The 22,688-nt window shown below is 44.8% G+C and overlaps 1 protein-coding gene across 1 annotated transcript; it reads left to right on the forward strand.

Moving 5' to 3' along the window:
- Window positions 1-3,332: 3,332 nt before the first annotated feature.
- T265_04416 (hypothetical protein) lies at window positions 3,333-20,971 on the forward strand (the record flags this gene model as incomplete). The annotated part of the gene is made up of 9 exons (XM_009169161.1): window positions 3,333-3,589; window positions 5,474-5,783; window positions 7,247-7,308; window positions 9,640-9,714; window positions 12,949-13,135; window positions 14,773-14,825; window positions 18,209-18,370; window positions 18,712-18,782; window positions 20,265-20,971. The coding sequence occupies 9 exons, from the start codon at window positions 3,386-3,388 to the stop codon at window positions 20,563-20,565; spliced, it is 1,425 nt and encodes a 474-aa protein (XP_009167425.1).
- Window positions 20,972-22,688: the final 1,717 nt, after the last annotated feature.

The following is a 22,688-nucleotide window of genomic DNA, read 5'->3' on the forward strand; positions in this document are numbered from 1 at the left end:
ATATATATATATATATATATATATATATATATACCCATCACCGTGCCATTTGGTTGACTGCCCGGATAGCCCCGCAGCAGAGCAGTGTCAGAATCCTGCTCCTCATCATCAACACAGACAGCGTCGTTAGTGTTAACACCGGTTTAACTGCTGTGCAACCATAAGGTTCATCTCATTATATTTAAAGCTTTCCAGGAAGGGGTCCGTGTCAAGCATTCTGAGTTGCCGCTCAATCAGACAGTCTGAAAAATACTGTGACAACAAGAGCGCCGCTGACATCTATTAGCCGCCATTTCTCGCAATGTCTCCAGTCAGGCTCAGGCTGGATCACGGGGCCCCATTGTGGGGGGGGGGGTACAATACCAATAACATCCAAGCTCTTAGTGATCTCTTTCAGGCCATTTTGCCAAGTCCTACGTTGTTCACCTCGCGGTTCGCACCATTCTAGAGGCACGGAAAATAACACTCGTCTCTGTAGACGGTATTTCGGCAAACGTATCACGACGGAGCCATTGTGGTCGGTGGTGCTGGTTGTTTTCTCCGACTGAAGTAACTGCCGCACAACCTAATACCCGTTTTATAATCACCTCGTTACTAACGCGCTGACGCCATCCAAAACCAGCCATACCTCCGAGGCATCGGTGGTCAAAAACCTGAAGACGCCTCACACAATATCTCCACAGAGGCCATTTCTCGCACTCAAATAACAACACAGCCCTTACTGTAGCCTAGCACACACGATCCCCAAGATCTAGTTGTATGCCTTTCTGACGCGAATTAGCAAACGTGATTCGGGCCTTTTAAATTCTCGCACTGACTTCAGACACATTTCTGTCAGCTAGTACAACTACCGATGTATGTAAAATTCTTCACAGCATCCAGTGATTCCCCTTGAATTGTAAGGGTATGTTCAGAGACTGCACGTTCTAAAGCGTGAATTTGAAGGTGCAAGGCGCATGCCAAAAATGGTATGATGGTGTCCCGTCTATTCAGCAGGGTTTATGCTCCGCTTTGGTCTTCGAATACGAGATCGATATCGATCGACAAGGCTTTCACCAGCAAAAATTTAAACACCAGGGTTTTGAAGTTGAACGAAAATGGAGAGAGTGGACATCCTTGTGAGACATTACTCTTTGCAGAGAAGCTTCTGGAGAGCTCGTGAAACTCACGCCCAGAAGTCTGCGAATATAGGGATCGGATTATGTTCACAAACTTCTGGAGAATATCCTGTTTATCAAGTGTAGTCAACAACACTGACCGATTGGTAGAGTCAGAAGCACCCTTGAAGTCAAGGATCATCAAGATTGTTGGTTGTCTACACATGTGGTGTTGTTCTAACATCTGACGGAGTGTGAAGTTGTGGTTAGCTTGGCCCTTAGAGGGTTGAAATCCCGCTTGATTTTACGAGTCCAGGTTTTGGGTGCCACGGTAAGGTGACGCGAGAAGCCTCCTTATGTCAGGAGTCAAACTAACACCTCTGGTTACTACATCCACTGCGAGTATTCTTTTTGAAAATAGCACTACTACCGATTCACCTTCATTGTCTGGGATGGTCTCTTTCTCCAAGATAGACCCAAATAGGCTAGGCAGGCGCTGGATGAGAAGCCCACCACCATCCTTGAAAGGAGCAGGTGGAAGGTCGTCAGGACCAACAGCATGATGACGTTTGAGTACAGAAATGCACCTAAACGCTTCTGAGACTGAAGGTGGCTCCATATTCAAAGTTCATTCTTCTGTTGAAGGACATGATTCCGGATTGTATGTAGCAGGTGGCCAGCTGATTTGTTGTTCGAACTACTGGGCCCAGTGGTCAAAACATTCCGCTCTGCTGTTTCTCAGGGAGCCATTTTGATCCCTGATTATTTCACGGACAAGAGGTTTCCAAGAAACATTCGGCCAACTCAAGTTGAACAGCTTGCGGACGTTTACAGCATTCTTTGCATCTTCCATTTCTCCGGCCTTTTGGGTCCACCAAGATTCTCTGTCTCTATGAATATCCAGTTTCACCTGCCGTCGGATGATGTGTCGAGTGGAGTTGTGGTTGCGATCAGGAGGAATCTGTCGCCGGGTCTCCAGCAAAGACACAGTCTTATCATAGATCCCGTGTTTGGATGAGGTAGGCTGGGTTTTTCCTTGTTCCCTCTCAAATCTACAATAACTACATATGCCTGTACAGCGAATATGCTGTTCATTCATGGCATGTTTAAGCTTAGCATGGGTGACATAATGGAGAGTGGCTTCTTCAATTGTGTGCAGATCACCGTCTGTTCCTGGCCAGTACGGACTTCCAAAACAAACACACCGAGTTACCTCGAGGCCACCTGCCACAAGACAGTCGTGGACTCAACTGGACCATGTGGTTATGAGTTATCGACGGGGAGCCTCAGTTAAGGATTTTCGTTCTTTCTGGGGTACGCAACTTGACTCTAATCACGCCATCGTGCAAGCCCGCGTAGCGCTTCATATTCCACATGCACTACGCGTGCCGAAAGGGAGCTGCTCCGTTCACCAACTTCGACAAGTTTTAGTAGCTTAAGAGTATCGAGCTGATCTGGCTAGAAAGTACTGGAAACGCACAGTAATTTAGACGACGAGGATTGCTTGGAGGATTAATGGAGGCGAGTTAAAGAAGCAATGCTGTCAGATTTCATAACTGCTTGTCCGGCCCATATGATTCGATTCAATGAACACTGGATGTCTTCGAGATCAGCAGATCTTATTTCTACCAGTTGGGCCATACGAGCAACTAGCGAATTTGATGGCGCACGCATATCCCTCGAATATCGGAATGTCAGCAGCTTGAAGAATGACGGAGAACGCTGGTGGACTTCGAAAGCCTAGGAGATGGAAGAGGATTTCGCTGCTGGCAACAGCCACGCCCTGTTTCAACTGATCCGATCAACCGGTCAAAGCAAGGCAGATGTCAGTGAGACGATATGTGAAAAAGACGGAACAGCAATTCATTACCTCAATCGCCGTCTTGAGCGATGGGCCGGGCACTTCCAAGAACGGTTGAACTCTCAACTCAACTCTCCATTGGTTGATGACACTGGCAGAAATCAGCCAGTTGCGCAGTCAGTGGCGCTCTCGCATCAAGGCTATCGACTTCACTGCGTGGCTACTCAATTTCTGAACAGACAGAACATGCCTTCGCCTGCACGGCTCAGTTCTATGTTCCGTTTTCTCGTTTTCTGGTGATCGAAACTGTGGCAGCCGGAACCAATGCTATGGTACACGGTTTATAGCTGATAAACTGAATTGAATTGCAGTAAGTTCAGTCGCAACTATCTTGTTTGGCTTTTGGTCACTGTACTGTTAGTTTTCTGTTTCAGGATCTCCTCAAAATCCTTGCGCAGTGTGACGCTTTCGTGGATCTTTTTCGCTGATGTGGCATATAGCGCCCCCATCAGGTCCACCAGTTGTGACCAGTCGCCAACACAGTGTCCCGGTGGAGCGTGTCTCTCAATCTCCAGTCAACAGCAAATTAGTTGCCCATTACCCAGATCCACGCAGTAGGGGAACAATGGCACCAGTCAGCTCTCACCCAAATTCGGGGGAGCTCAAACACCATGAAAAAGAGTTGGAGGAGGTATGTTCTATTAGTTGTGATTTACGGTATTCCCGTTGTAGATTGCTGTAATCCTGTGATCTATCTTTTTGCTTTCCACAGATTGCCAGGAACTGTGATGGTGCCTGGTAATAAGGGGTATCTTCTGAATTTTTATAGCTAATCCGGTTACCGCATACAAAATCCGGTGTGCACATAGGGCATCTTTCGCCTGAGATCCCCACATCCAGGGATATTAGACAAGATGGACCTTCTCGCCATCCCTATTCAACTTCGTCAATGGTGTGACGCTTGAAACTTCTCCGCCTGTCTCTAAAACCTCGGGAATTGGAATGCTTTTGGCGCATTGAGTAAACGATTCTGCCGCACAATATGGCATGCGGCGCAAATCCTCTAAGTATAAAGTGCTAGATTGGACTGGGTGAGATCACACCCGAATCTCAAGTTTGAATACAAGCCGATTGACTTGACAGAAAAGATTGCTTACCTTGGCGCTTGTTTCTATAAACTTCCTGGAGATGAGATTACTTCTCAAATCAGGAATTTCATGGCATCTTTCGCCGATTTTCGACACCCATGACACTAATATGACGTCCACCTATCTTCCAAAGGCAGAGTTTACACTGCAGCAGTGCGATGCATATTGGTTTATGGAGCAGAATCGTGGTACCCACGTGCAGGAACTCGTGGGGAAACTCGGCTTTTGACCATCGGTTTCTTCGAGGCTTTGGTTGGGTCTGGCGGGAGCATTGGATTAGCAGTACGGAGGTCTGCCGTGTGGTTTCAAGAAAAAATTCTCCCGCGATGGATGAGCCACTCACACTGACCGCTGACCGAAACTGCAGCAGATGGACACAACACACCCTTAGCACGGCTTGTAATTGAAAAGTGAACTGAATTGAACACTTCGAATAACAGCCTTGTGGCTGTCTCAGTAGACTGCTTGTCGGGTTTTTTTCCGAATGATGTCTAATAGAGACGTTTTGTGAACCGAGGTTTTTAAACATTGTCTTCGGTTGAATGTTCAAAAAGCTTTTGAGTTGGTAAATGATTAATTGGTAAATGAGTAAAGGCGCCATGTTTTGGTTGCCTCTGCTTGTGCCCAACGGAGTCTTGCCAACGGATCTTGGATGATCTTCACCAGCCGGCCATTGCAAATGAGCCATTCTGTATCTCCTAACCATACTAAATCAAGGTGTACCCTAGTAAGAAAAAACATGGGTGATTTTCGAGAAGTCTATGGCTGCTTCATCTTGATTCATTGCCCACAATCCTAGTTTCAACTTACCATTTTCCGAAGGACGTTCATTCCCTAGCTGAGGTATCGGCTAGGCCAAGTGCAGATAAACCGCTGATGTGGCCGGATATATTGTCGGCAGTGTTTTCGATTTCAACCGTGAATTAGCCGGTAACTACGAGTCCGTGGTCCAGGAAGGTCGACCTGAAAATAACGTTAATACATCCGAAAACTACAGTGAAACGCCGAGTTCGCTGGAATCGCTTCAGAAAGACTGGTATGCCTATAGATTGTAAAAACTAAATTCCTATTGGACGTTCAAGCATTCGGTCAGCGAGACCGACGATATTCAGATCATGTCCCAGAAACGATGCCAACCAATTACTACCGATCGGACAGCTTTGACCGGAGACTAAAAGTGCGCTTTGAGTACCTTGTAACTTTACGCGTCCGCGTTTATGATGAAGTTGTCCAATTCTTGTTGAGTGAGTCTTTTCCCGTCACTAGGGTTATGTAACCGGTGTTTGCAGTCAGTTACAATGCGTGGCCCGGAACAGTTCAATTGAATAACCACATTGGGGGGCAAACAGGCCGAACAATGTTTACTGATTTTTCTAACATTCGAAAATACTTAGCTTCATAGTGCAGCTCGCTTATGCATGCTTCAGGCTAGGCTACGAACGGTTCAACTGGAAAAGACCATGCGCTGGTGGTCAGACTGTACAGCTAGCTGGCGTGAGAAGTGGGCGCTGGTTCGCGATGAGCGAAATCACTTGCGGGACGAACTACGTCGGACACGAAAAGCCCTCGAGTTGGCCAGTCGAACTATCAAGCAATTGGAACACCAGCAATCTCACCAGTCTCCATCTAACATTGCTTCGACACCGGAACCTGCCGCCTCAAAGACACCTGGCTCTTCCTCTGTTGAGCGCTGTCTTTCGGAGTCGTCCCCCTTGGAATCCGACACTGGCTCGTTAGGTAAGCATCCTCCGGAATACCTAGTAAGCGCACTGTCTGTGTGATTTTTTCTAATGTTGTTCAGCATACGAAGTATGTGGTTATTTCAAAATTTGGGTCACTTCTCCGGTTTGGAGCGCCTAACCAGATTATCACACACGTTCCTCGCCGTTGTGCTCTGTTAAGGTAAGATCACTTATCGTCATCAGCTAAAAACGGTACGCATGATATTTGTTTTTTTCTCAGTTACTTCACTTTGTTCCACGGATGATGCGGGGTTGGGATGTCTATGCATGGAGTATGACTGCTTGGTGCAAAAGTGGAGATTCATTATTGATTGTATACTCAGTATGGGTACGTCCTTTATGGAGTATTTGCGGGTGGAACTATGCCGCAACTAGTAACCAGGTGGCACGTTTGCTGTTACGTTGTGACTTGGTCGTATCTGCCTGTCTCCACTTGAAGGCTCATTCCGTCCAGTGTCACGCGTCCAAGTGGGCAGCAACTGCAGCGTTGTCTGCAATTCGGGTTTGGGGGGGGGGGGGTTCTACTAATCTTGCTCATTGTTAAGCGTAATCAGCCCATTACTCGCTTGTTAGTTATTCCACCACCTTAGAATTCCGAACACCGGAAGTACACACATTATACAAATTCTGGTTCATGTTTGTGTCTGTTACACCACATCATTGCCTCTTATTGATACTACAGTTATTTGGTTGGTTGGTTATTTTACCAGCACTGAGATGGTACTGCAGTGCTACAACACAGCAAAACAACCAGAACGCTTGATAGAGACCTGACTGTTTAGCCTTAGTTGGCCGTCATCACAGTATAAAATGTAAGAGACACTGCACTGTATTTCCAAATCATGACCTGGAGAACGAGTGCACCACGCTTATTGGATTTTTATCCAATGACCAATGTGCCATGTGCTGCTCTGTGACTAACATAAAGGTACTCCCAGTAGAGCTCTGCGGGAGGGCGGTTCTTGAGTTTCACAGACTGTTACGCCACAATATGGTCTAGCTTCCTCACAGCGGCATTGTTTCAAACAAACTCTCAACACTTCGGTACCATTTATTTCGTAACAATACCTACCTTTAGGTGATATTTGATCAGTGAAAAACTTTAGAGAACCCAGAAAGCCCTAATCATTGCTACTTTCCATTATCTCGAGCTCACTGTCTAAAAAAATAAAATGGAGAATGTTAAAGGTTTGGCCATCGGTATGAATAAATATTATCACGGAATTAAGAGCCAAAATTTAATGGACGGGTTCCCTTCCATTGTGGGTCATGGTGCATCTCAGAGTACCTATTTAACGTGCTTAATCAAACTACTTTCACTAACTCAGCTTCGTTGCTTCTGGCGATTCCATAACATAGCCAGTTATGTTTTTTGTCAATGTTTTTTTTCACTGTGTGGCTAGTGATTGGAGTTTTGAACTATGCTGTCCAGCTGACGCTATTTCCTCTACTTTCCAGACACCGAATTTAGGTCAGAATTCATTGGGATGGGCCCAGCGGTGAATGATGACCCTGCTCAAGTGAGTGCTGCGTAATCTTACTTTTTTTCAGCAAATACTTTTACAGGTCGTTGTGTTTGAAACTCATGGTATTTCTGAACTCCTCACACTGCGGTAATCTCTCAAAAAGGTTAGTCCGAGCAGCAGGAAATCTGAACAGACCGCAATAACATTTTTGTCAACTAAATTCGAAGATAAATTTTTCAACGTGAGAGTACACCTATGGAAGGCCAATCAATCCTTCCTCCTTGATATCCTTTTACAGGAGACATTCATAGATGGATGACCAGCCATCATTCTTGCTCAGTGGTCAGCCCTCATGCAACAAAGATTCTTCGAATGCTCGAAGTGTGGAACAAATGCTAAGGAATGTCACATTTAGCTGCACCTATCTGTACTTAGTCTGATGGCTCTTTTAGTCGCATATATTTTCCTGCTTCAAACATGCTGAATAAACTTGTGTTGAAGTTGTTCTCAGAAGAACCGGGCCAAGTATCTTTCTTGGAGATATCTTATTACTTACATATGGTTTAAGTAACCAGATTAACTAGTCTCCTCTTATTGGAGCAGCTTCAGACGGGGGCGATTGTATAACGTTTTAGTTTCCCACACCGATATACTCATTTATTCTAATGAATAGTTTTTTCTCTGAAGTTCCGCAGATGACAAAATAAACAGCTTGCAATCAAACGTGGGGCGCACTGAATCAGCCATAAATGGACACCTTAGATGGCCTTCCGCACCCCATATTGTGTTTCCGGTTTGTTATTCGTGGTGTGACGGTGCTAACCGTAGTGTGAGCTCCGTTGCATGCCTCTCTGGCGGGGGTAACAAAAGACAATCGGGTCTCTCGCAAAATACCACCTCCGCACCCCATATTGCGTTTCCGGTTTGTCATTCGTGGTGTGACGGTGCTAACCGTGGTGTGAGCTCCGTTGCATGCCTCTCTGGTGGGGGTAACAACAAGACAATCGGGTCTCTCGCAAAATACCACATAGACTCAATGGCGACATCATGACAGCGCGAGTGTTACTTCGCCATCAATAGGTTTCACGTGCATCACGAACTTAGTATTAGTACTATCGGATAGGTGTACGAACTGTGTGACGTGCACCGGCAACCTTGGAACCATGCTACCTTGTGGGTCGAGCTGGGTATGCAAGAGTTTAAGATGCGATCTCGAACAAATGTCAGATCTAACAGTAAGTGGATAATATCGCTCCAAGATCCAACGGCCTTCTGGTCTTTGCTGCTAACTTGCTGCGCTTGTTGGTTGTTGATCAGGTGGCTGTTGATCTGTTCGCCGAGCTTGGCAATTGGCTTGCAAAAGGTTCGTCACCATACGAGGAAACATCATCATTGCATGAGTGGGTACTTCTTCCTTGCCTGCGTGTGATCATACAGCAGTCGAAGGCTATATGTTATCTTCTGACGTTATTGGCTACTTAAAGTGTAGTGAATTTAGTGAATCTATTGGTCCGTTTGTGATCTTTGTTGCGTTGTGTTCTGTATTCCTTTGTGTTGATTGGTTATCCCAACGCCTAATTTTAGTAGCTTGTTCTCTCTGGCCTTGATTCGCATTGCGTTGTGGTCTGCCGTTCTCGAGTTTGATTGGTTGCTTATACCGCCCTATTTCCTCCGCTGTGGCGGTTAGTGCTGCTGCGCTTGGTTGTGCAAAGTCCTGATGTGCCTGAGTTGGCTCAATGGTTAGAGAGCTAATTTAGTGTCCGGAAGGTCCGTGGTTCGAACCTGACCCCTGCCTCTCGACTTCCCCTGTCCAGGCTTGGGCAACCTGCGGGTATTTCAGCCCTCGCGCTTCTTTCTGTTGGCATGGAAGTTAGGCACCGAATAGGTGCTACAGCTGGACGATTTTTTTTCTGTGGTGCACCCTCTAACAAGCCGTGTGATGCTGGGGCGTCCTTTGTACATAAGTTCTCATGTTGCTCCACAGATATTTCCCAATACAGAAGCTGCTACGCGTGGTCCAGTACGTAAAGATAATCAAAGGGGGTTGCGATTGATGTTTTCAAGAGTTATTTCACTTGTTCGAAGATGCCTCACAAACAAAAGTACTCTTTGATACATGCTATGAAATTTAGGGTGGATTATTCATAGATAAAACTCTGACTGTTTCGTGTGAAAAACGGGAGGTTTGTGATCACGCACCGAATGTTAATGATCCCCAGTAAGTGCGACACTGCTTTGCTGGTCTTGAATTCACGGATTAATTGTAGCATTGTACGTAAAACTGGTGGAGGGTTTTAACCACATTGTTTTCCGCACATATCTGACGTTTTCTTTATCTATTTTACTTATGTATTTACCCGTTTATCCTACTCGTTCGGACCACAGACCCAATTTTCCCGAGCACAATGCGCCTACTTGGTTCACTGGTGGAAAGAACAGGCTGAATTTCTCTCCCAGGAGGTTAGTCTTCCCAGCTGAACCCTGAACCATTATTTACTCGTTCCCAAATCGATTGTTTGGTGTTGGCTAATACGACGTGTATGTAGGCCAGGACTTTGGGAGTAAACGACAAGCAGTCTGTATGTGGTTGTAGTTTGCCTTGCTTATTTGTTTTTGTACACTTCTACTCTACAGCTTCAACGACATAGCACCATATAATACTATTCTCGATTTCTTTCTGAGTATTGATGCGTAAGCTGGATGATTGAAAATGAAGGTTAAGACTGAATCCTTGTCTGATGTTAGGCGCACTTTCATTATCCACTCTCCATGTGAGGTAATTTGTCGCGTAACTTGGAGCCAACTAATATTTGACAACAATGGAAGACAAATTCAGCCGATATTTTGCGGAGCTTAATATGATTGAGTGATAAAGCCGTCTTTCACTCAAATAATTCTTTTTCAAGTTTATTTTTGAGGATTGCGTTCGATTTTTGAGTAAGAGACCCGTCCGACAAAAGTTCGGTCGTAGGACTTTAGTTCGAAAGTTTCAGTGAAGGTGATTACTGGATTTCTTCCGTTTCCGTTGACTTACGCGAGTAGAGCTTTTTGACCCGACTGGTGGAAAGAATAGACACCGAAGTGAGCCGGAAGCCCAAAGAGATAATGCACCGTCTTTCTACGCGCCTTAAACACTCTCGGCCCTTTGGTAAGCACGATTTTCTGAATGCCTGAAGGTTTAATCTTCAAATTAAAAGTATAACAACTCCGCTGTATCTCAACCATACTGTAAATTTCCACTTACTTGCATGTGGAAACGAAGAATTTTTTAGTGCCTGTGTACCTTATGTGAAGGGCATCTTTGAGCCTTGAGAGTTACCTTTTCTTACGTTGGATTATACTAAGGAGAAGCAAGCTAAGCCCACTGCCATAGGTCAAGTCAGGAACGGTTTTCTGCATCTAAGAGTGTTTTCAGTATATCGCCCCTACAAACTATTAAATGTAATGTATTGATTGTGTAATTTGCGCCATTCACGGACATAGTTCAGTTTCCGTGCTATGGAAACATGCACCAACACCTGGAGTATGTGCTCCCGGATAACAAAAAGTGCTGGGTGCCAGTGATCCACTGAGTTGAGGCAGTAGGATTTTGTCGCCCTAGCGTTCCTCGGTTTTCCTTATTTACAGATGGACGGCCTGGCTTCTTTCGGGAGTATGCCATCAATGCGTCAAAACAGGCTCAACACAACCGATTTTATAGGTACTAATTGATGCTGGGAATGTCAGTCATGCGGCGAGCCCATTGTTGTCAATCATCTACTCTTTCCCAGTCTTTCCAGACCACTAATTTTTGAGGTGGATCATTAATGTTTACTGTTTTCAGACTGTGCTTATAAACACAACTCATTAGTTGTGGTTCTGCAGCAGAATGAGAAGAGCTGTTCGTTTGTAGGTCTTTCGCGCTTTTGACAACGCGTGAAGACAAGCAGAATGGGGCAACCAGCTCACATATACTAATTCTATATATCTTGGTTTGCCGTGATCCGTTGCGGTTACTCTCCTATCTTGGGACAAGAAGTCAGAATACTGGCATTCACATCGGGATACACTCAAGTGCTTTGTTCTTATGCCTTTGGGTGTTCCGTATGCTTCATGCCACCTAAAAGCCTATGGAATTGTTTTGTTTGCGCTTCGTAGGTAAAGTGGCACCTTTTCGCTTAGGCTACATTCGCTGGATCGGATGGCGATTCGAGGTTTCGATATACTTGTATGTTGACTTTGGGAGACTACTGCTCTCCAAGGTCTTTGTTTAGTATATTCCAGTGACCTGTTATCCATATATCGGTTTTAGCTTCTCCAGATTTTCAACCGAACCTATCTTCTATGTTTTTCGAGAAATGGGGTATTGTGGTCGTTGTCTTTATTCAGAATGGCATTTTAAACTTCTCGTTAGATTCTCGTCCCTAATTAAGTATCGATTGGTTTAAATGAACAATCGCGGTGGCATGTTCTCACTATATATAATCGTTTCCTCCATGACTAGAGCTTGGCCGATACTCTCGAATTGGTGATATTGTTTCGTAGCCAGATACTTCCATCGGTTCTAATGGGAGGAGGTGTCATCTTCCTTGCCGTCTCGATTCTTTTGGTATCGTGTCGTTTTTAAAAAGTTCTTCACCATCTGACGCGTTTGTCGAGGACTTGATGTCATCTGTTGGACTTTTTCTGATGCAAATGCCCGACCTAACGTCGTTATGGACAATTGCTTATCGAAGGCATCCTGGTTCCACACCTTGTACAAACACTTTCTGGAGAATCTGTAGTGATATATTGGCCTGTTCAACCATTCCGTTCTGCTGGTGATTGCGTCTGGTTTGAGTCTTGTCGATATCCGGAATCGTGCATATTTCATGTGTCAGAGTGCCCTCAAAGTTCAGTCCACCGTAGGTACGTAGATGACTGGGTGCGCCCTGATGTCGAACCCAGTCTTTGATGATTGGCCTCGCCGCAGTGCTTGAATCTGCCCGCTAAAGTGATGTTGCGTCTCAATTTTGTGAAATCATACCCTAGTGTGAGTATTTACTTACTTCTGTCCGATTTTCCGCCTATTGGTCTTATGCTATCCACTCCCACAATATCTTTCGGATGGTCGGCTTCAGTCATTTGAAGTGGTGCTCTTTATCGGATACTTGAGGGATCCACAATAATTACGATTGAGCTCAATTTCCGAAAGCGACAGTATCCAGCGAAACAAAGTCTGAGCCCGGCAGACGCTGCAGTGATTAGGCACAAACTATGGTAGGCAGCTTGTTGACATGCTGTTAGTCTGTTCGCTGGACTAGGCAATTCTATCAAAAACCTTTCATCACCATGCGATCTGACGTCATTAAATACTCTCCAGTGTCGGTTAGCTATTCGGGGTTCAGATCTTACTTGGCCAGTTTCCTCGTTTGCTTGTGTGCAATAGAAACAATACAGGACTAGCGCTTCAAATAGAAATGGATGATTATATTGCCATTGGTACGACAAACTATCGCAACGCACTTGTCCACTACACGTTTTGGCTGTTGGTTCGGAAGTGCGCAGCTGCTTGTTGGTTTTTATGTACGTTTCCATCAAAGTATTGTTCACCTGTAGCCTTTAGTCATGAACAAGTCGTTCTGTTGTTTCCTTATGAGCAGTGCGGATGCCAGTAGTTCCTCGACGCCTTTTGACTGGTTGTTCTCTTCATGGCTGTTCTATTTCCCTTGTCAGCTTCACCGGATGCTAATTCTAAACACCGAACAATGGTCCCAATGTCAGCGTTTGTCTCACGAAAATCGCCGGCTGAAATTGGGACAATCGCGCGTAGAAGCACCTTCCAAAGAGTTCAGTTATGGAATCGCGGTTAATACCCGTATCTATCCACCCCAGTCAAGGTCCAGTACGGAAGAAGTTGTTAGTAAGTTCGGACAATTTACTTGTTTTCGTTCGCCATCGACTGTAATCTTAGTAATCAGTAATCTTAGTCTATTACTTGTCTTAGTTACTTGACAGAATACCAACCTTTTACCTATTGCAACTTTCCGCGTTTCATCCCCATCTTCGAATAAGTGTCATTCGTCGTTTGTGTAGCTCGCAGAGTGTGGTGCCTGTGAGTTAATGGTGTCCGATCAGTGGCAGTCACGAAGAGTGGATCTTACTGCGGCGTGACGGTTTGTGCACCTCCATACGCCATTGGGCTATATTGGGGATTTGCATATGAAACAGCCTCTCATACCAGGTCGGCCAATGAGTAGAGACAGACTAACACAGTCCCTCGACCCTCCAGACTGGGGCTTGGAACGTGTGTGGCAACTTGCTGCTTAAAGATGTAGGCTGCTGTAACGCTCTTACACCAACCAGTTCTGCCTTGCACTTAGGCTTTTGAGCTAAAGGTCTTAGTTGTAAGCACCCTGATAATATTCCAGCCCACGTACAAACACGTACAACACACTTACAAATAGTCTCACACCACATCGGCCAATGCGCGATGTCACCACGGGGGGGGGGGGGGTCGCCTTACTTGCTGCATACAGCAGGGCGGGTAAGCGAAAGCGGGCTCCTGCTCACGTTCTCCTTGTCCTTCCAAATATTCTTTCTTCTTCCTCTCCTCACCGCGCTTCTAGCGACATCTCCGTAGGCCCATTTTTAAGGACTGATAGGTCCGTTCACTGCCCACTGCCGTTAGCTGCAATATCTACGGTTGAATCGGCCACCACCACCACCACAGACAGTTTATGGCAGTGAAGCACCTGTGTTCTCATCTAGTGTTGCTGCCAATGATGACAGTCGAGCCATCAGACTTTTGCGCACAACCTTATTAATTGAGTGAAACCCTTCCGATATCTACCTGAAGACTATTATGCTTGTGGAATTTCGCTTGTTCCCCAGTCCACACTGTTTTCCAGCCGACTGTTAACCAGTCGTTTCTGTACCAGAGTTTCTGGACCAGTTTTTACATACAATTCTGTTAGTGCTTTCTCTCTGAATGAACTCACTTAAGTGCTTAGCGTTTTGTGATATTTTTGACATGTTCTAGTCAAATGTTTGCTTGAAGTGAAAGCTTCGAGTTCGCTTCAGAGTGTGCATACAAAGCGCCCTTGTTCAGGAGTAGCAGCATTTTATCCACCAGGAAATGCCTCGAATTAAATAATCTAACACAGATGTTCACGTGTAGATAAATAGCATAAGTAAGAACACATTTGTAGGCCACGTAACAGGTTCCATCTGTGTGGTTGATTCTTTAGGTGACAACGAACTGGTAAGGAATCCCTATGATTTACCCTTGTGGGTTCATCTGATGAGCCCAGTCAATGCGAAGGCGTCGTGNTTTTGAAAAATACTAGAATCTCCTTATGAGTACTTTGAATGTTTGTTGCCTCTTGTCTTAAAAGTTGGTAAGCTAGTCAATTCAGCAGTCAAGACGTATACAGTGGCCTCTTTTAGTTTACACACCAAGTTACTTTCCCCTGTGTTCTTATGGCCATGTTTTTTGAACTCAGTTGTTTTGACCACCCGTTACCGCTCTCCATTAATTCCCATTTCGACCGACTGCAGTTCGTCGACGCAGTGCAGGAGATCCCATTTCACCGGAATCGTCGACCAATGCGGTAAGCATGTTTTAAGCTCTCGTTTGCCAAGGATGGTGCTCATTACGATCCTTTTTCTCAACAAGAGCTAACATACGGAGTTGCATGTTGTGGCTTTCATTTTGAGACCCTCCTTAGAACGGTTCCTCTCTTGTATAGAGGTATGCCACTATTTGTTTAGGGATCCAACGCATTCCAACTACCTTAATTTAAGTGCCGTCCGCTCTCTATTACAACCTTGAAAAGTTTAGCTGAATGCGGTCCTTCTAAGCAGATGATTGTGCGGTGGAAGGCAAGTGCTGCGCACAGCAGCACGGCCGTGTTAAAGTGCCTTTCCTTAAACTGACTCAAGGTCGTTTTAAAACCAAGTTGCAGGATCTGCATGAGCAGGACTGATACGGACAAATTATTAGTTAATGCTAATGTAACAGAGAAGAACGCATAATTAAATACCCTTCAGCATTCAACCAACAATCATGAAAGGTTCGGTCGATTTTCGTGAACCTTACCAACGTTTGATCTGGTACTCTTAGTGGAGTTCATCATATAGACGGTATACAGTGTTAAACTGTGGGTCGCTCTTATGCAACTGGTAAACTGCTGGCTTAAAGTCACGCAACCGGATGTCGTAAATTTATCATCATCGACGGCATAGCATCAGTGTTCAACATATGCTTCGCTGCCTGACAGTCGTGATTTATTTCAAAGCCTTATGGTGAAGAAAAGAACAAAAGCGGACGGGGAATGGAGTTAGTTCTAGCCTAACACAATCACTCTGAATTGCCTACACTTCTTTGGACACTCACTCAGTTCGAAGAGACTCCGGATCTTTCAGTCTATCAGTTTCTAAGCGATTTGGACGCACCTTACGCAATCCTGGAAACCGAAGAGAGAAACGACGTACCAATTGTCAGACTCCCATCTAGTAATTCCATTGATAGTAAAAGCCGTCATGGAGCTGAAATTTTCGCGAAGCAATGGCAGCTTCTATGTAGACCAAGGATTAACCGGAATGAACAAGCTAGCAGTTTACGAATGATTAGTGATTCTTATGTGGCGAACTCAGCAATTCACAAAGAAACGTCACACTATTTTCTTTTTGGGAGACTTCTTTACACTTATGGTACTCTTTCCTTGGAGAAGCACAAAAACTGCCTCTTAGTGAGAGGTATCCCCTCAGCAGGGAGAAAACCAGTCATTTCTCCATGAGCTCCTCGTGTTGTGTAGCACTTTATTTGGACCTGAACAATTCACAAATGCATTTCGGCAACAGTGCTTGCTTATGTGAACGCATAGTGGTAGAATTCACAGTGATAAATGAGCTCGAAGTAGCTCAGTGGTTAGGGCGCGAACCCACTGACGGAGAGTCTTTGGTTCGAAGTCATCCTCGGCACCTGGACTGTCCCTGTCTAGACCTGTGTCAGGCAGTTAAGCACCGAAAGGGTGTTACAGCTGTACGACGCTGCTGATGGTGATAATGATGATAATCGAAATCCGAAACTAAAGGCAACTCAATGATGTGACTGAACTGGACTACAGATTTCCTTGCAGCTCTGATGTAATACAGAGCCAATTTCATGTCAGTTGGATTTTTCTCTGTTTCAACATTCACTGGATCATCGTCGCTAAGATTTCTTTGGTCGTAGGCGGTCTGCACACACAACCACACTCTCTGTGTAAAGTTTAAATGGCGAAAAAAGGTTCTCGCTCATCACCAGAGGCTTTTATTTTCCGTGCGGTGCGGAATTCTACGAAACGTGGAACTAGTGAAGAAGCAGCGGGAAAAAGGAAAAAGGAGAAAAAGTGAAAAACACCGGTTGTTGAACTTTCCAGATAAAATCGTGGCAAACGCTTCATTTGTGCATAACATTCGAGTTGGTTTGGTTTTCCTGGTCGAAGTCACTCAATTAGGCTGAAGTATCCTTTGTCTGAGTCACCCGCATATGAGCGCTTTGAGTAGCATTCACTACGATTGATTCATAATTGAACCACTTCTAGCTCGCCGTCCGCCGCTTATCGCTGTTTATCCGCCTATCCGGCCTACTGTACTTGAGCCTCCATGTGTTGACTTTTCGTATAGTCAGACAGTCGCACTGTGTAGCTGATGCACCACTTGCTATTTTTCTACGACGTGATATTGCGAAAAGGTCAGCTTACTACATCCTTAATCCACGATATTTTCTCTCCCCAGATCGCACGCACCCTCTCGCTTTGAACGCATTGTGTGATACAGTTGATGTGCGCAACTCACAGTAGTTCAACGCCAGGGTTGAAACAAAAATAACTGACATAACTAGCCTCCAAGATATTCGAGGGTTTGGTTACTATTGATTAGGACAACGCCAGGTTGAAACAAAAATAACTGACATAACTAGCCTCCAAGATATTCGAGGGTTTGGTTACTATTGATTAGGATAGATTGCATTTTTTGTGTTTAGAAAAATGGCAATCATTGAAACAGAGTAATTCACTCCAACATACCTGCTTGAAAAGTTTTCTTGACCACTAGGACTACATACCTGTTCATTTCAACATTGTGCGGCATAGCTTGTTCATCCTCACATTCCCCCCTCTAAATATGACAAGATCTTCGTGCATCTCGGTATCGTAACGGATGGGGGATGGGTTTGTGCGGTTAGGTCACGATCTTGAGAGCACTAGAGAAAGGGAGCATGAAAATGCATTTTTTTTCCTGTTCCCCATACATTATGGCTCGGAAATAACAAAACTAGTTGGACTATGGTAAGGCTGTTCACAGAGCAGTGAAAAACTGTCTTAACAAAGATCAACGCTTCTGGAACTGAACTAGCGCGCAGAAGGCGGATTATTTCGGCATTGAATACGGAAGACTCCAGTATGTTAAACACGAGTTCTTGGTCACCACGTGCCGAAGTGGACGTAATTTAATGTAGTCCCACCGTGATCGTTAATTTTTGCGTTGGATTTTTAGCCGTTTATTGAACATCGAGAAGGGTAGCTGCCAGTAATGTGAAACCATATGCGTCGTTGCTCTGAATGTTTTCTGACGCGCTTTATTCTCACGTCTGAAGCCGTTTCAACGGGGGCACTTTTTTGCCTATACTGAGCTTCTGGTTCCTCCTGCAGTCGCCTGGAGAGGTTTATTGAGCGGGCATGTACTATCCAAATTTTTAAGCTCTTTAACTTGGCCATGCGCAGGGAAGTGGAGGGGATAACAATCAATTAGCCTATCTCGTTGGTAACAGAGCCAAGCCATTCGGTACATTTAGACAACCCTAACAGGGGCAAGTTGCCTCTCGGTAAGGAAGAATCAGTAGTTACTTTATGTGATTTAGTTTATCAATCAATCCCGTGACAGATTCTCACCAATCGAATTTTCCTCACTTCTCCGCACATCTCGTTGTCCCGTTTTCGGATACTTTTAGGCTGCACGTCTACCTGCTTCCAAACTATGTACCACTCAGGATGAACACGCTGCCCAGCTGCGACATCTGCAACATCGAATTAAAGCTCTCGTAGAAGAACGAAACCAATTATACGAGCGATTGGAAGAAGCGATCAGTCAAAGAACCCAGCTGGAAGCGCAGGTAAACTGCTCATGTCTCGAATTTATCGCGCTACTGAACAGCTATGACAGCTTAGTTGTCTTCCAATCACACACATTTTGGGTGGTTAACTTTGTAAGTTTATAGGCTTGGAAGCGTAAACATACCTTATTTTACCTGTCTACCTTGCCAATTTTCCCAAGGCCTTTATGGAGCGAGAGCAAACTGCTTACATCAGTCGGTTATGCACTACAAGAATTTTGCCTTAACTGATCGAATCTGGGCACTACACTTGTGTGTTTGTGCCCCTATTAAACTAGTATACAGTGGCCCCAAGGCGATTAACTGAATCTGTTTCGTATCCATCCTCACTTTTGTTTCAGTGTGATCATGTATTCAGATGTTGTGCCTTCACTGACCCATCTTCGTCGAAAAACCAGCCTGGAGGTAATAGGTAAGTGCGAAGGTTTCGTTGAGTCGCTTTCAACTCGTGCACAAAAAAGAATCTCCAAAGTATATCGTGATACCGTAATCCAGATAATTTTCACTAGGTTTTCACATTTACCTATAAGCGGCTATAGTACTCAATGATTCTTTTTAGCTGATTGATTTATCACTGTCACGTGATCAGATTGACTTTTCTAGCCTGCGATTAGGCCATATCTCTATGGGTCATAAGGTGTTGGGTCTCATCAGCTTCACTTTCTATGCATTTTTAGTAAACTTCGATCCTGATTCCCGACTCTTCTTCATCGCAAACAACTCTGGAGATAAAAGTTGTCATAAAAACTACTGTTTATTTACCTGGGGTGGTCGGATAAACTGTTTTCAAACCGCTTCATTTTGTGCACCTGACCGAGGCTCGATGAACATGCAAACAGCACAGACAGCAAACAATCCTAATGGCAATTGGAGTCCCGCATTTCGTCCAGTTGACTTTTGAGTCAGATTTTAAAATCAAGAAACTAGCTCAAGCAAAAACTGTCCGGTGTCAGAAGCCCCAGTGTGAGCCCAACTGACAACAGTATGCACATGACTTCGTATTTCCGTGCCTGTAAGCTGCAGGAACCTGAAAACCTCTAGTGAATGAAGCAAATCTCGATGGGGAAATTGTGAGATATTGTTAGTTTCAGTCGTATTCATCGCCATTCGCACAATTAATGGTAGATTTGGCGTCGATGTTCATCTTATGAATAGCGGAGAGCGATTTATTCAGTTGCATGATGGACACCGTGTTCTTGGCTAACCCGAACTTTCGTCACAAACGCTCACATCGAGTTACTTGGAAGCAACTAATCAGAAGACAGTCACGTGGCTGGAGGGCCATTCATTCCGGTGTGCGTAACTTGACTCTGATCATGCCATTGTGTCCCGATATACAGCAAATGAGGCGCCCAGTTGTGGCATGAAGGTATTAGTGCTTGCACTATTTGCAGTTGTATTTGGGTTGAGACACTGCCAAGGCGACCAAACCTAGACGGAAAGGTGAGTAGGATCGTCAACCAGTGGCTCAAGTGTAACCACAAGCCAGTGGTGTTTTGTGAGACTAACTGAGTAGCTCAAATTTGAATGAACTAACTGGCACACTTGTCCCACTTCTCAACCTAGAGGGCCAGGAGACCGTGCCTATCAGACTTCTATCTACTGACCAAGTTGATAGGAGATTCTCTAGATGTTGGGTCGGTACCCTTTATCACAGCTCACTGGGTTACTGAAGTTCGGAAACTGTCGCACCATTATGAGCTCCAGCCGCTTCGTGACGGCGCAACCCAAGAGTATTATTTCCGGTGCTAACCACTAGTAACCATTGCTGCTTTATTCTTTAGCCATTCTTGTTTTTGAAGTTAAAATCATGGCAGTAGTCATTTTGAACTGGAACAAGACAACTCAAATTGTCTGTGGAGATTTTGAATGACTTAGTTCTTGTTTTTCTCAGGTCCATGGACTCTGCCGACTGCACATCTACTCTTTCCACGCTGGCATTGGGCGATTCGGAATTGTTTATCGAACTTGGCACGGCAAGTGTTGCAACGTGCACCGAATCGAGCACTATTGCCGATGACAGTGTGCTTCGCTCGTCTCATAACTCGTGCACGGTTGGTCCTATAGATGACGAACGCAATGGTGAGGGAACATTACGCATGGCTGTTAGCACCCTTGATCGCCCTTCAAGCATGGAACCGGATACCTCGAATGTATGGGTTCTGGAAGATCCAGTAACTTCAACTCAGCAGTAGCGGTGATTTACGGCTTCTCAATCATCAGTAATTCATTTCACTATACTTTTATTTCGTGTCCACGCATTTTATTCTCCTGGACATGGTAGCATACTTTCTTTTGATACTAAAAATCCCGGAAAACAACCCATCGATCTCATCCTTCCTCAGTGCAATCATGTGATTTGCTTTCAAAGATTCAGGCAGGTTCGTATAAACTTTTGGCATCTCCCGCATGCAATTTTATCCGCTCCTCATAGCACACTAATATACTCACTTTCTTGCCTGCTCTTGCTATTGTGCTTTCAACAAAAATCGTGTATATTTTTGCTTCTCCCTTTTCAATCATAAAGTCATATTTCCCTGGATAGGTAACTTATTTTCTGGATTGTTTTCATTTTTTAATAATAAACACCCATAAACGTCACAGTAGTTGAAGCTTGCTGCAAATCTGCGACTTGCTTGGGTTATGTGCCTTGTGCGAACATCCTCACCAGAACACTGATTATTGATCACCGCATGGCCGTGCGATCGACGTACTAGGACGGCCGGCGCCCTCTTTTCAGGTGGATGTTCACAGCGTGTACCACAACACAGAATTTTTTAAACTGTTGTTCATTACACTGAAACGCACAAATCTACTCACTTGAGGCTTTTTTCACGTCGAGACCATTACACGATTGGGCTTTCAATAATTTCGGTTTATGAACAGGGACCCATTTCGCAGTCTGCGGGAATGTGAATTAGTTGGCGGTCCTCTCACATTAGTTGTCAATCTGTTTTCCGAGCTTGGAAACAAACTTGCAAAGGTTTCGTCACCATACTAGAAGACATCATCAATGCGCTTTCGAACAACACTGGAATGAACGTGGCTGATTAGTACACCAAGGTAAGAGGCCATCACCGGAGCTCATGAGCATCTTCCACGAAACGAACCATCTCGGTGATTTGTCCTGGAAGCGATGTGAAGGCCGCTGAGACCATTTACGTCCCATTTAACGTAGGGCCCATAACTGCGTATGAGGAAGGTATGATGGTCCCACTGCCCAGTTTTGTGATAGCCACGTTCATTTCGCATTAGCGCGTCCTGGTCTGTCGCCTACGAACTTTTCCTAGTGAAGGTTTGGGATGAAAAACCGATTTCTTTGGTAGGCGCTTCGACATCCACCATGCACGTCCAAGACACTAGCATGATAGGTTGCAGCCAGCCAACTCCTGTTGTGCTACGGTGATCACCTTCGTTTGGAGGCATTTAAGGTAGTTATAACCATCAAACAAGACTGTTCTTGTAGTTGCCTCATATACACAACCAACCTGAAGCAAGCTCGCAAACGCTGCTCGCGCTTTACCAATTCATACCTTGGTTTCCTCTCCTACAGTGCAATGACGGTTTACTGAGCCGCCACTCACTCAAAAAGCTCTTTAACTTGAAATTATAAACGAACACAAGGGGATTGGAAATCCCGCAGCGAGACTCTTTAGGTGGTCTTCAAGTACTTTGGTCGCTGTTATACGACAAATAGTCCTAACAGATGTTCTGCACTGTCGCTGCCTTGATAGAAGACAGCTTGTAGTGTCAGTCAGGTAATGTAATTTGAATGTTGAATATTAGATTGAATCACCTTCATGTGCTCGGGAGATCACTTTACTGGAATCCAAACGAATTCCCAGCGCATTAATTGCATACATGCAATGCATTAAATGACCTTTGTTGGATATTCGTTAATCTAAAAGAATTTTGCAACAAACCCTTCCGTTGGCTAGGGTTCCCGTTAAAACTGAACATCTTGGCATGGATGTCCATTTATGCAAGCCCCCAAAATCGTTCCCATTTCAATGCCGACACGCTTATAGCACACAAAACTATGAACTACAACTAACCGCTTGAAGCTGTGTTCTGTTCTAGTGCTGTACACCTTACACAGTTGAAGATCAACTAGGAAGAAAGCGACTCTTCCAGATAGTTGACACCATCCAATGAACGATGTTGGGTATTTCAATAATACAACATTAAAGAACAATATAAGGAAGCACTGTTTACCTGTTGTGTCTGCTATCGTGGAAACGACTGCAAACAGCGGTCGCAACCCGCAGGCCTTTAGAATATCATCTCGAGTCAATGTCGTCCAGCTATCGCACCGTTT

The sequence above is a fragment of the Opisthorchis viverrini genome, assembly GCF_000715545.1.
Source record: "Opisthorchis viverrini unplaced genomic scaffold opera_v5_73, whole genome shotgun sequence".
Classification (NCBI taxonomy): Eukaryota; Metazoa; Platyhelminthes; class Trematoda; order Opisthorchiida; family Opisthorchiidae; genus Opisthorchis; species Opisthorchis viverrini.